Genomic DNA, 14,506 nt, shown 5'->3' with positions numbered 1-14,506 from the left:
ACATAATGCGAAAAAAAACATGACTTTTAAAAGCAGGCGAACCTGCTTTGTTTAAGAACTTAAACATGATGTTCATCAATCTGACAGCTTCTTGACAGCATTGTCAACTACCTATCTACCAAATCACTGAACACGCTGCAGCCAAAACCTTTCTCGTCTCGCACAAGCATTACACACAAGAGTACTTGCACCTGTTTTTTAGTTTGAATTGATACTATCAAATAGCAAAGGATTTCCTTTCAAGTTGTTTTAGATTTGATGTTTACAGAGCTAATCCTGTGAAAAATTCCCCTTAGGCATTTTCGACTCTAATTTTTTTTCTCTCCCCAAGTCCAAAATAATAATAATAATGTGAGTAAGCCTAATTCTCTATAAAAAAAATCTGGCACCTGGGCTATGTATGGAGTACTAGCTCCTTTCACAGTACCAGTAAGAATTAGCATATGGCAAGAAAAAGAGGACTCGTGAACAGAGAAGAATGGGCCCATTTTAATGGAAATAGAGGCCAAAAGAATCTACCATCCACTAAAAAGCTTATTTGTGTATGGATTCCCAAGCAAAGCCTAGAAGAGCTGATGTTGATTTTAGAATACACAAAGAAGCTTTAATCCTTTCAAGGGAACTAAATCACAACAGAGAGCTTCACAAGAAAGTCTTGCTGTCAAGAATGCTTATTCAAAACCAAATAGATGCCACAAATCAAACCCTGTAAGTAAACACAAATAGAAATTTGGGAAATAGGTTTGACAGAAGAAAAAGAAAACTGAGGGAAGGGAACAAGGGATCCTCTTCATCAATCACGCCTCATTCTTAGTGGAGTGGGTCCTTCACCCCAGAAACAAACCATCAGGTAGGAATGTAGATTGACCAGGCTGCCTTTCATTCTTATAGTTATAGCTTAACAACCACCTTAGCAAAACTTCAAATATCTTAGTTCATTTTACAAAATACAATTACATTTAATATATACATTTCAAAACTTTTTTATTATGGGCCATTTACATTTTTGTTTACATTTCGGTGCTTTTTTCAAATGCTTTTTATTTTTTATTTTATTTTTTCCTTTTGTGATTTATTTATTTATATTTTTTGTGCCGTTTCCTTAGTTTATGTCTTTTGTCTATTTGTTAATGAATACAACAGTATAACTAATATGATATATTTTACACTTACTTACACACTTGCTTTACAGCATTGTTAAAGACCCCTGTTGTGGCATTAGTTGAAAGTTCATTGTAGTGTTTATGTCCACCACATGCACCATTTGACTATGAATATTTTTTATAGGCAGGCAATAAAAATAAAGGTTTTTCTTTGCTGGCAAATAGCTTAGCATACATTAAAAGAAGTCTTAAGACAAACTGCCTTAGTCACAGCACTTAAGGCTTTGTGAAAATAGGTAGCATGCCATATACTGCACGAGATGTTTAATATAGGTAATATGTGCAAAGTAAATGGATGTGATTAGTAAATGGCTGGAAATCAGCAGTATTTTATTAATCAATTCTGGTTTATTATGCAGATGGCCGGTGCTATAAAGAATGACTTTAGACATGGTATTATGGCTTTATCCCTTTTGGAAACTAAAAATAGTAATCATATAATTTATTCACTTACTGAACCCTATACAAATACTTGACTTTCGGGTAACAAAAAATATAAACTCATATTTGTTTTTACATATATATATATATATATATATATATATATATATATATATATATATATATTTATAGATGTATATCTATCTATCTATCTATCTATCTATCTATCTATATATATATATATATATATATATATATATATATATATATATATATATATATATATATATATATATATTTATAGATAGATAGAATAGATATATCTATATATAGATAGATAGAATATATATATATATATATAGAGAGAGAGAGAGAGAGAGAGAGATAGACAGATCTATCTATCTATCTATCTATCTATCTATCTATCTATCTATCTATATATATATATATATATATATATATATATATATATATATATATATATATATATATAAAAAATTCTACAAACTATCTCTAATAACAAGCATGCAATTAACCTACGCTCTTGTCAAAGTTTGTAGTTCTAACATAATTAGGGTATATAATTTTAGGCCTATATATAACCAATGTTAACTGTGATTTTAACATAGCTACAACAGTCAATGACAGCTGCATCGATATATTACGATTTAGATTATCCATGTGCAAAGGGATTCAAGGGATTATTATGACTAAAAGCAAATGGCAAGCTACCCAAAGTTCAGGCATATAATAATCCAGAAATAATTACAATTAATGGCAAACTTACCATTTTTTGAGATGGTGCTGAAGAATTTTTCTGAACTGGCATCTGAAACCTAAAATATAAAACAAAAAAAAAGGCATTTTACCTTTTCCGGCCATGACCACTTGCATTTTGAATATATATCATTACTGTATCAAATTTACATTTTAATTTCCCATGAATTATACCCTCTTTTATATAAAGAGTTATTTTTTCATATTTTCAGATGTAAAAATTTATTTTTCTTTCACAACAAAGGGTCTAAAGCAGCACTGCCAAGTACATTTCCACACGGTGGTGCTATTTAGCTATGCATTTCACAAAGTGGCTTTCGCCTGAAAAAAAGGGTTTTACGAACACCAAATGATGTTGTTTCCAGGCCCATGCACTTTCTTGATGCGCTGTGTTACCAAATGTGATACAGCTGAAGTGGTGCAGCGGTGTTGTGGTTTCATAGACACATTATTTTTAATTACTCTCTCTCTCTTGGCTCAGCACATTTCTGTAACTCTGGGATGTTTCCTAACCCACAGCAGTTATGCCAGAATTGTTATTGCATTTGGGAGCTCCTACAAAAATCTCAAACTATTGAGCTTATTTAACAAGGCTGTGAAGAGAGCAAAGATGTTGTGTAAAAAGCAGTGATCCATTGTAATGAGTCAAATTTCATCTGTCATTGTTTTATGGCAATCTCTTCAAAGAAAAAATAAAATCTCTTTGTTTGCTATAGGTTATTGCTTATTGTGCAGTGCTCCTAACTGAAAGAGCCTGGAATGTGTATTTAGGGAACTATAAAAATGAAAATTATGCATATAGGCCATATATATTATGCATTTCATCTGAAAATAGCTCTTTAAATATTACAACTAAATAAATTATCACACATGCAAAATATGCCCTCCATTTAAAAACATGCATTCTTTATTTTACATTGATGATGGCCTCTAATGATTTTTTTTTTTAAATAAAAATTTCTATTTTTACTGTGCTTTTATTTGTGGTGAGATGTACACTAGTATAATTTTGCAAGCTACCGCGTGAGCATTTTTAAGGCCGCTCCATAGAAAGATGAAATATTTGGGGGAAAAAAAGCCTTTTCACACCTCCATATGATGACTGACTTCATGAGCAGCATTGATTTGCTGTGATCTGTTGGAGGTCAAGGGTCACTGACTTGACCACAAACTCTCTGGACAGCTGAAGAGTTGCTGGAAATCCTACAGACCTGCAAGCCTGAGTGAACCTTTGTATAATACAACTCATGGCTTTGTATTTTAAAGAATCAGCCCATAAAATATTCAAATCACTTGTACCACTATTAGTAGAGGTGCTAATTTAACCAATACCCACTATATGACAAAGAAGAAGAAAGGGGATTCAATTGCAAATGCATACTATAAATTGCAATACAAAGCATTTTCTTATTGTTTTTATTATGTGCAAAAATTTGGCAAAATATGCTCAAAATGATCCTGCATCAATATTAACCCTAATATATACTGAAGAAAATATAGTTTATGTGTTAAAATAAAAATGCAACAGAATTAAAACTGGGAACAGTTAACACTGAAATATAGGCATTTTGGGGTCCAATATATTAACACTATTTTTATTTTTATTTTCAGAAAGGGGAAGAGAGTTACAACTTTCTTTACCAAATTTAGAACAATTTATCATATAATACTGAGATATAACAACATATTTATACACTTATTAACTACTTCTATCAATAACCCCACATCTTATCAGGACCTCTTTTCTTTTTTAAGTAACTATAACAATTTACAGAGAAAAAGAAAAAAAATGTTTTTGTGAACTAATTATAGATTGACCTAATTGCACCACTTAGACCCATTATATTTCATAAAATGCTTTAATGAGAAACAAACTGCAACCAGAGACTGACATGTAACCGGACAGTCGCTATTTTTAAATAAGAATCAGCGTTTTATGATTATTATCTAGGTTGGGCCTAGAAGAAATTAAAATATTTACACCATGCTTTTGAAGCACTGTTCTCACACTATTTTATAAAATTAACATTTCCCAGTTTTTGCCTGTATGGAACATTAAATATTTCTACATTTCATATATAATTGGAAACCAAAATCCAAACAAATTAATAATCTTTGTAAAATCCTCAATAATTTAAACTATAGTAACATGTTTATTTTTCACACCTTAGGCACACTTTATAAGGGATCCTATTTTACATTAATGACAACAATGTATTCATGCTGCATATAAGGGAAAAACTAAGAATAATGTCAAGATCGGGTAAGGTCAGTAAGTTGAGTGTATGTTTCCAGTTCACATTGACATACTGTGTCGGCATGCAATATTTAGGTATTGACTAACTAAATACGTTTTTCGAAAAATCACCATCAATGCTATCCAAAAGATGCCTAATAATAAATATATAAACCCGTCATTTAAATTCTTTCAATAGGACGGCAGTAAACCACATCAGTCTTAGTTTCCACTGGAACAATTGACGTTAAAAATATTCTATTCTTTTGACTATTTGAGGACATTATAATTTTATATCAAGGCATCAGCTCTCTCCCTCTTCTTTCACTCTGAGGCCCATGCCTATTCAAATCACAGTTGTTGAACTGATTGTGACTATTCTCTTGCTGTCAGTTGATATTAATGACTACACTGACAATCACAAATTCATATAGCCAAAATTAGACTTCTTAACGCAATCAGGGAATAGGGTAACCTCATTCCATTCAGCATTATCCTTCTAGAACTTTTCATCAAAGCTATAACAAGGAGTTTTCAGTCCAAAAAATAAATAAATGATACTTTTTATTGATATGCTACTTTATATTGATAAATTGAAGGTGCTTTCAGCACTAGCACTGGAATTTCAGATACATTTATTTTATGCAGACTTGTTTGACCATTAATTGACCATCGATGCTTCTACTGATTGATTAGTCAGTGGAAGCATCCCTTATAACACGTATCTACTGAGCTTGAAAAATTAGTAGTACATCATGACCTTCTATGACCCACTATCATTTATGCAGTAGATATCGGCAATGCATATATTTGTAGATGTACACTGTTCTGCGTACAAGTCCAAACCTTAATGGCAACCACAAGTCTGATCAGCATTTAGAATTTTTAGACTTGTATTTTGCTGGAAAATATGTTCATATTCTTCAATAAAGTGGTAGACATAGAACCGTGTTCATAGTAAAAGTGGTATGTTAGTTATTTGTATTTTGTAGGAGTTAAACATCCTTTGTTTATTTCTGCCTAGAATGCATTGTTTATTGTTGGCATACGAAGCCAGGTTTCCAGATTTATTTCTTTTTTTTTCACAGTACTGTCACCAGAGAAAGAGTGCATGATGAGAGACCTTGTGCTGCAGAAGGTAGATAAAAATAGCCAGCTGAGGGTAGAGGAGTGGGAGATGCTAAGAAGGGCAGTCAGGGATAGTGAGGGCAGCTGCCTCTCTGCTTAGCTACATTCTATCTTCCCTGCCCAGTTGGGACCCAGATCAAAGAAATCTTTCTAACATATTGTTTTCCGGGAAGTACAGCACAATGAAATACACAAAAGGACGTGGCAGGCAAACACAAACTACAGAAAAATATAAATAAAAAAACAACACAAGTACACAAATTTATTCATCTGCATATACGTCATAAAATAGCTCTGTCTAATATGTATTAAACTTTTTTTTTTTAATGCAATGAAATAGATATTCTTCTATATTGTACACTCTTTCTTCACGTAGACCACCCATACTCATTCAGGGTTCCGTGAAACCCTAGGGTTCCACCAGAGGTTGCTAGGGGTTCCTTGAGCTGTAGCTGATTGACCTCCCATCTGATGGTGCTTGCATAGTTCCTGGTCCGATGCCATTTGGCAGAGTCAGCTGCATGACACCAATACTCTTTTTAAATGTCTGTAAGAGGGACATTCTGACCACCACTGTAAGGGGGAGAGGGGGAGGGGGGTCATTCTTTCCTGGTCTCCAATGTCAAGAGACCATTCTTTCCTGATCACCAATGTAAGAAGGGTTATTCTTCCCTGATCACTAAGGCAAGTGGGTATTCTTCCCTGATCACCAAAGTAAGGATGTATGGGGGCATTTTTCTTTGATCACCAATGAAAAGGAGCATTCTTTCCTGATCACCAAAGTAAGGGAGGAATTCTTCACTGATCACCAATATAAGGGGGCATTCTCCATAATAATCACAGTAAGGGGGCTTTCTCACCCATGGCCAAATTAAGAGGAGGGGGGCATCCTCTCCTGATCATCAAAGTAAGAAGGGCATTCTTCCCTGATCACCAATGCAATTGGGCATTCTTTCCTGATCACCAGAGCAAGGTGGGCATTCTTTCTCTGATCACCAAAGTAGGGTATTCTTCCCTGTTTACCAAAGTAAGTGGGGCATTTTTCCCTGATCCCCAATATAAGGAGGTATTGTTCCCTGATCACCAGAGCAAGGAGGGTATTTTTCCCTGATTCACAATATAAGGGGGTATTGTTCCATGATCACCAGAGCAAGGAGGGTATTCTTCCCTGATCCCCAACTTATAAGGGTATTGTTCCATGAGCACCAGAGCGGGGGGGGGGATTCTTTCCTGATTCCCAATATAAGGGGGTATCGTTTCATGATCAACAGAGCAAGGGGGGTATTCTTCCCTGATTAAAAATGAAAAGGGACATTTTTCCTCGATCACCAAAGTGGGGTATTCTTCCCCGATCCCCAATATTAGGGGGTATTGTTCCATGATCACCAAAAAAAGGGGGGTAATCATCCCTGATTAAAAATGAAAGGGGGCATTATTTCCTGATCACCAAAGGGGTATTCTTCCCTGATCACCAAAGTAAGGGGGTATTCTTCCCCTGATCACCAAAGTAAGGGGGCATTCTTCCCTGATAACCAAAGTAAGGGGGTATTCTTCCCCGATCCCCAATATAAGGGGGTATTGTCCCATGATCACCAGAACAAGGGGGGTAATCATCCCTGATTAAAAATGAAAGGGGGGCATCCTTCCCTGATCACTAATGTATGTCTTAATGACCACTACTGTAAAAGGGGGGGGGGTGTTTGTTTCACTGGCCCCCAAAAAATGACATTTTAGCAGGGGTTCCCTGCAACCAGAGAATTATTTGAAGGGTTCCTGTGGGGTAAAAAGGTTGAGGATGGCAGATCTAGTAGACAAAGACTGAGCAGCTGCTGTGCTGTGTAAAGTGACCAGCATATGTCATCCATTAGCATGCCCCCCCCCCCCCGTGTCGGGGTCCTGACAGCACCTAGAAAGCCATGCTGTGTACACATAGTGACATCCAGAGTCGGTCCCATCAGAGGTAAACAATAACAAACCAACATCAATGAGAGACAATCGGAAGAGCTCCCCAAGGTCAGAGTAAGTCCTGATCGGGACTGAGCCCCCCCCCCCCCCCCCCCACACACACACAACAGCTGCTGGAATAAAACAGGACAAGAAAAGAGACTTTGGACCGTACCTGTTTCCCGGAGCCTCAGATCCTACAAATCCAGATGGCAGCTTCCACACCAACAATACAAGATCTCAGCTTCGCAGGAGCACAAAGAATAATCCGTGAAAGGAGGATCCCTTCCAGCCATTGACAATAAATCCACACATCGTTATTTTCACAGGCTAGAGAAGGGAGGGGGCGATGCCAAGTATATTCACAATTACATCTACACAAGTAAAAGTGAGAAGAAATGAAGCGATCGGGGGTGCCTTTTGCTGAAATCCCGGCTGCACCGTCCAAGGGGGGTGATAATCAATGCAAAGGAGGCAGAAGGGAATCAGAGCAGCAGGACAAAGAAAGCCATGTGCAGCAAGGAGGATCGTGCCTTCAGCTCCTGATCCCCCTTCCAGCAGACACACACACACAGACAGACAGACAGCAGTAGCAGCAGCTTCTCCTCCCCTGCCTGCCTGCTGCTCCTCCTCCGATCACACAGCCTCAGCCCCGAGCTGATCCTTCACCCTACAGCTCCACACAATCCTGGGACACCCCCTGTCACCTTCCACACGTACTTCTCCCGACAAGAGCAAAAAGGCAACAAAATATCCCTCTGCTTTTATTTGCAGCACTTTCCTCCTATCCTTTATTATTAGGATTTTCCTCCCAAGTCAGCACATCAAGTCAATTCCATTGGGATAGATCCTTCCAGGTTGGAGAATGCCATCAGGTCATCATAAGCTGAGAACTCCCTGCTAAATGTATCCAATCTTGTGTGATCGGTGCTGGCTCCTCTCCGGCAGGATCTCCAGCACTCACAGAGGCTGCTAGTTCTTGTGTGTCTCAATACAAGTGCTTATTCATACACTGCATTCCACACATGGGGACTTCCCACTGACTGATGTAAGCCCTCCTCTTACTTCCTGCATCAACCTGACAATCATAGACAAGGCACCTTCTCCTGCTCTCTGCCTCTCCCTCTCTCCTTCCCTCCCCTCCCCTCCTCTCTCATACTCGTCTCCCTCTCTCATTCCCTCTCTGCCTCTCCCTCCCCTCCTCTCTCATACTCTTCTCGCTCTCTCTCTCTCCTACTCTCTGCCTCTCTGCCTCTCCCTCTCTCCTTCCCTCCCCTCCTCTCTCATACTCTTCTCTCATTCCCTCTCTGCCTCTCCCTCCCCTCCTCTATCATACTCTTCTCGCGCTCTCTCTCTCTCTCTCTCCTACTCTCCCTCCCCTCCCCTCCTTTCTCATACTCTTCTCCCTCTCTCATTCCCTCTCTGCCTCTCCCTCCCCTCCTCTATCATACTCTTCTCCCTCTCTCATTCCCTCTCTGTCTCTCCCTCCCCGCCTCTATCATACTCTTCTCGCTCTCTCTCTCTCTCCTACTCTCTGCCTCTCCCTCTCTCCTTCCCTCCCCTCCATTCCTCTCTCATACTCTTCTCTCATTCCCTCTCCGCCTCTCCCTCCCCTCCTCTATCATACTCTTCTCGCTCTCTCTCTCTCCTACTCTCTGCCTCTCTGCCTCTCCCTCCCCTCCTCTATCATACTCTTCTCGCGCTCTCTCTCTCTCCTACTCTCCCTCCCCTCCCCTCCTTTCTCATACTCTTCTCCCTCTCTCATTCCCTCTCTGCCTCTCCCTCCCCTCCTCTATCATACTCTTCTCCCTCTCTCATTCCCTCTCTGTCTCTCCCTCCCCGCCTCTATCATACTCTTCTCGCTCTCTCTCTCTCTCCTACTCTCTGCCTCTCCCTCTCTCCTTCCCTCCCCTCCATTCCTCTCTCATACTCTTCTCTCATTCCCTCTCCGCCTCTCCCTCCCCTCCTCTATCATACTCTTCTCCCTCTCTCATTCCCTCTCTGTCTCTCCCTCTCCTCCTCTATCATACTCTTCTCGCTCTCTCTCTCTCTCCTACTCTCCCTCCCCTCCTCTCTCATATTCTTCTACCTCTCTCATTCCATCTCTGCCTCTCCCTCCCCTCCTCTATCATACTCTTCTCCCTCTCTCATTACCTCTCTGCCTCTCCCTCCCCTCCTCTATCATACTCTTCTCGCTCTCTCTCTCTCCTACTCTCCCTCCCCTCCCCTCCTTTCTCATACTCTTCTCCCTCTCTCATTCCCTCTCTACCTCTCCCTCCCCTCCTCTATCATACTCTTTTCCCTCTCTCATTCCCTCTCTGTCTCTCCCTCCCCGCCTCTATCATACTCTTCTCGCTCTCTCTCTCTCTCCTACTCTCTGCCTCTCCCTCTCTCCTTCCCTCCCCTCCATTCCTCTCTCATACTTTTCTCTCATTCCCTCTCTGCCTCTCCCTCCCCTCCTCTATCATACTCTTCTCCCTCTCTCATTCCCTCTCTGCCTCTCCCTCTCCTCCTCTATCATACTCTTCTCGCTCTCTCTCTCTCTCCTACTCTCCCTCCCCTCCTCTCTCATATTCTTCTACCTCTCTCATTCCATCTCTGCCTCTCCCTCCCCTCCTCTATCATACTCTTCTCCCTCTCTCATTACCTCTCTGCCTCTCCCTCCCCTCCTCTATCATACTCTTCTCCCTCTCTCTCTCCTACTCTCTGCCTCTCCCTCTCTCCTTCCCTCCCCTCCATTCCTCTCTCATACTCTTCTCTCATTCCCTCTCTGCCTCTCCCTCCCCTCCTCTATCATACTCTTCTCCCTCTCTCATTCCCTCTATGCCTCTCCCTTCCCTCCTATATCATACTCTTCTCGCTCTCTCTCTTTCTCCTACTCTCCCTCCCCTCCTTTCTCATACTATTCTCCCTCTCTCATTCCATCTCTGCCTCTCCCTCCCCTCCTCTATCATACTCTTCTCCCTCTTTGCCTCCCCCTCCCCTCTTCTATAATACTCTTCCTGCTCTCTCTCTCTCTCTCTCCTACTCTCTGTCTCTCCCTCTCTCCTTCCCTCCCCTCCATTCTTCTCTCATACTCTTCTCTCATTCCCTATCTGCCTCTCCCTCCCCTCCTCTATCATACTCTTCTCCCTCTCTCATTCCCTCTCTGCCTCTCCCTCCCCTACTCTATCATACTCTTCTCGCTCTCTCTCTCTCTCTCTCTCTCTCTCTCTCTCCTACTCTCCCTCCCCCCTCCCCTCCCCTCTCATACTCTTCTTACTCTTTCATTCCATCTCTGCCTCTCCCTCCCCTCCTCTATCATACTCTTCTCGCGCGCTCTCTCTCTGCCTCTCCCTCTCTCCTTCCCTCCCCTCCATTCCTCTCTCATACTCTTCTCTCATTCCCTCTCTGCCTCTCCCTCCCCTCCTCTATCATACTCTTCTCCCTCTCTCATTCCCTCTCTGCCTCTCTCTCACACCCTTCTCTCTCCCTCTCTCTCTCCCCTCCTCTCACCGTTCTCTTTCCCTCTCTCTCTCCCCTCTCCTCTCACCCTTCTCTCTCCCCCTTCTCTCCCCCTTCTCCCTCTCTCTCCCCCCTCCTTTCACACCCTTCTCATTCCCTATCTCTCTTTCCCTCCTCTCTCCTCTCACCCTTCTCTCTCCCTCTCTCCCCCCTCCTCTCACACCCTTCTCTCTCCCTATCTCTCTTTCCCTTCTTTCACCCTTCTCTCTCCCTCTCTCCCCCCTCATCTCACACCCTTCTCTCTCCCTCTCTCTCTTTCCCTCCTCTCACCATTCTCTCTCTCCCCCCTCACACCCTGCTCTCTCCCTCTCTCTCTTTCCCCTCCTCTCACCCTTCTCTCTCACTCTCTCTCTCTCTCTTTCTCTCTGCAGACAGTCTCATGGCTGGTAGGACATACGTCTTCTTCCTCTCTCTATGATCATTGCTCTGTTACCTACAGACACCTAGGCAGATCCTCTACAACAAAGCCAGGTTCAGTGTTTACAAAATATCCCCTTTATATTTACCATCACATGCTGATTGACAAGCAGTTCTCTTACTTGGAATAAAGTGTAGCCAAACAATTCTTTGGTGTTTTAAAACACACTGACAGTTCTGTTTTATTTATGTTTTAGGATGAGTACAAGTATCTCTTGTGCCTCTTGCACACAGTACTGCTGTTCAAACATCACAACTTCTGGATGTAATTTCAGGTGTTTATGTTGGGCGTTTGTGCTCGTATACACGTGCATGGGCGCCAAAATACTGACCAGCAATGCAAATTTGAATTTTCTTTTACTGATCAATACACATCGTTTGTTTATGCCAGCATTGCCAACCTACTAGATTGACCCCAGATATATTTAAAAGGACCTGTCATGCTTTTTTTCTATTACAAGGGATGTTTACATTCCTTGTAATAGGAATAAAAGGGACCCCAATTTTTATTAAATTTTTTTAAAAACAGTGTAAAAATAAATAAAATAACGTAAAATAAATAAGAATAAAAAAGCACCCTGTTCGAGGAGCAGTGCCGCATATGAAAACGGTGTTCAAACCACACATGTGAGGTATCGCCACGATTGTTAGAGCAAAAGCAATAATTATATCCCTAGACCTCCTCTGTAACTCAAAACATGCAACCTGTACAATTTTTTAAAAGTTGGCTTTGGAGATTTTTAAGAGTAAAAGTTTGTCGCCATTCCACGAGCGGGCGCAATTTGGAAGCGTGACATGTTGGGTATCAATTCACTCAACATAACAACATCTTTCTCAATACAAAAAGAGTGGGCTAACTTTACTGTTGTCTTATTTTTTTATTCCGAAAAGTGTATTTTTTTCCCAAAAAAGTGCGCTTGTAAGACTGCTGTGCAAATACGGTGTGACAAAAAGTATTGCAATGACCGTCATTTTATTCTCTAGGGTGTTGAAAAAAAAAACGTATAAAGTTCTAGCAAAAAAAAATGTTTTTAGCTTGTAAACATCACATCTAAAAAAGAGACTCGGTCCTTAAAGCGGAGCTCCACCCTAAAGTGGAACTTTCGCTCATTGGATTCCTCCCCCCTCTGGTGCCACAGTTGGCACCTTTCAGGGGGGTGCAGATACATGTCTAAGATATTTTCACCCACTTCCGTGCATACAGTCTGTGGGTAGACTGCGGGTAGTGCGTCCCTTCCCGGTCGACCCCCCTCCACCCCCCCTTATTTATGCCGCCGTAGCGTATCTTTTTTACGCTACGCCGACGCAGCGCAGAGAGGCAAGCACTGGATTCACAAAGCCAGTGCTGCCAAATCTGCGCTGGGTTTCTTAGGCGTAAGTTGTCGTATGTGAAAGTGGGCGTGAGCCATGCTAATGAGGCGTGACCCCATGCAAATGATGGGCCAAGCGCCAGATAGATACGAATAACGAACGGCGCATGCGCCGTCCCATGGACGCATCCCAGTGCGCATGCTCAGAATCACGTCGGAACGAATGCCTAAGATACGACGGATCACTGCCTACGGCATGAACGTAACCTATGCCCAGCCATATTCATGTACAACGTAAACGACGTAAAATACAACGGCTTGTGTTCCCTGGTCCATACCTTTGCATGGGTTGCGCCTCATATATGGGGAATAACTTTACGCCAGACGTACGACTTACGCAAACCGCGTATATTATGCGCCGGGCGCAAGTACGTTTGTGAATCGGCGTATCTCCCTCATTTGCATATGTGCCTAGAAAATCAATGGGAGCGGCAAATGCGCCCAGCCTAAATATGAGCCCACAATACGCCGGCATAGACAAGTTACGTCGGTCGGATGAAGCCTATTTTCAGGCGTATCTAGTTTTGTGGGCACGGCGCACAGATACGACGGCGCATATTTGCACTTACGCGGCATATCTTGAGATACGTTGGCGCAAGTGCTTTGTGAATCGGGGCCTATGTCTCTATACCCTGTAAACAGTCATTTCAGCAAAAAAATTTTTTTTTATTTACAACTCCTTTAACCCTTGCAGTGCAGGGAGACCTGCTGCAATGTGATTCATTCTGGTGTCTAGAGTTGGACCTTAACCTCCTGGGCGGTGTTCCCGAGTCTGACTCGGGGTGAGATTTTTGGGCTAGGATTGGTAACCCCGAGTCAGACTCGGGCTCGCCTCGCTGGATGTACAGGGAGTTTTACTTACCTTGTCCCTGGATCCAGCGATGCCACCGCGCTGTGTGAGCGAGCGGGACCTCGCTCGATTCACACAGTGCCTCCGTGTGACGCCGATCTCCGTTCCCTGCGACGTTATGACGCACGGGGACGGAGAACAGCGCCAAATTCAAAAAAGTAAACAAACACTATACATACAGTATACTGTAATCTTATAGATTACAGTACTGTATGTAAAAAAAACACACCCCCCTTGTCCCTAGTGGTCTGTCCTGTGTCATGCATGTCATTTTATAAAATAAAAACGTTTCTTTCTCCCTGCAAACTGTAGATTGTCCATAGCAACCAAAAGTGTCCCTTTATGTCAAAAATAGTTTTAGATCAGCTAAAAAACAGCGATAATAAATTATAATCACTTGCAGAATTGTGCGATAGCGATTTGTGGGGAAATTCGTCATAAAAAAAAAAAAATAATGACAGCAACAATTCTGCAACTGAGCAAATTTCAGTGATTTTGATTTGATTACATTATTGAATAATTTTTATTATAATTATATTATTATTTGTTTTAATTATTTATAATTATTTATTATATTATAATTTATAATTTTGTTTTTAAAAAAATGTCATACCCGGGATGCCTATTAGAAGCTTGTTTGGTCAGATTTAAGTGAGTTATTTCTAAAAATGACAGACCTACAATATAAAACGCCAAATTTCCTTGCAAATAATGGTACCGCTTTCAGCATGTTTTT

The 14,506-nt window shown here is 41.3% G+C and overlaps 1 protein-coding gene across 4 annotated transcripts in view; it reads right to left on the bottom strand.

Moving 5' to 3' along the window:
* The window catches only part of AUTS2 (activator of transcription and developmental regulator AUTS2), a 1,792,651-nt gene that overhangs the window by 105,911 nt on the left and 1,672,234 nt on the right, over positions 1-14,506 (bottom strand). For all 4 annotated transcript variants that reach the window (XM_040336745.1, XM_040336744.1, XM_040336743.1 and 1 more), the window contains one exon: positions 2,332-2,380. In XM_040336745.1, coding sequence (XP_040192679.1) covers positions 2,332-2,380 — 49 coding nt within the window. The remainder of the gene's footprint in view (positions 1-2,331; positions 2,381-14,506) is intronic.

This window comes from Rana temporaria, chromosome 2 (assembly GCF_905171775.1).
Source record: "Rana temporaria chromosome 2, aRanTem1.1, whole genome shotgun sequence".
In the NCBI taxonomy this organism is placed as follows: Eukaryota; Metazoa; Chordata; class Amphibia; order Anura; family Ranidae; genus Rana; species Rana temporaria.
Note: the sequence above shows the minus strand (reverse complement) of the source record. Positions and strands in the feature narration are given on the sequence as shown.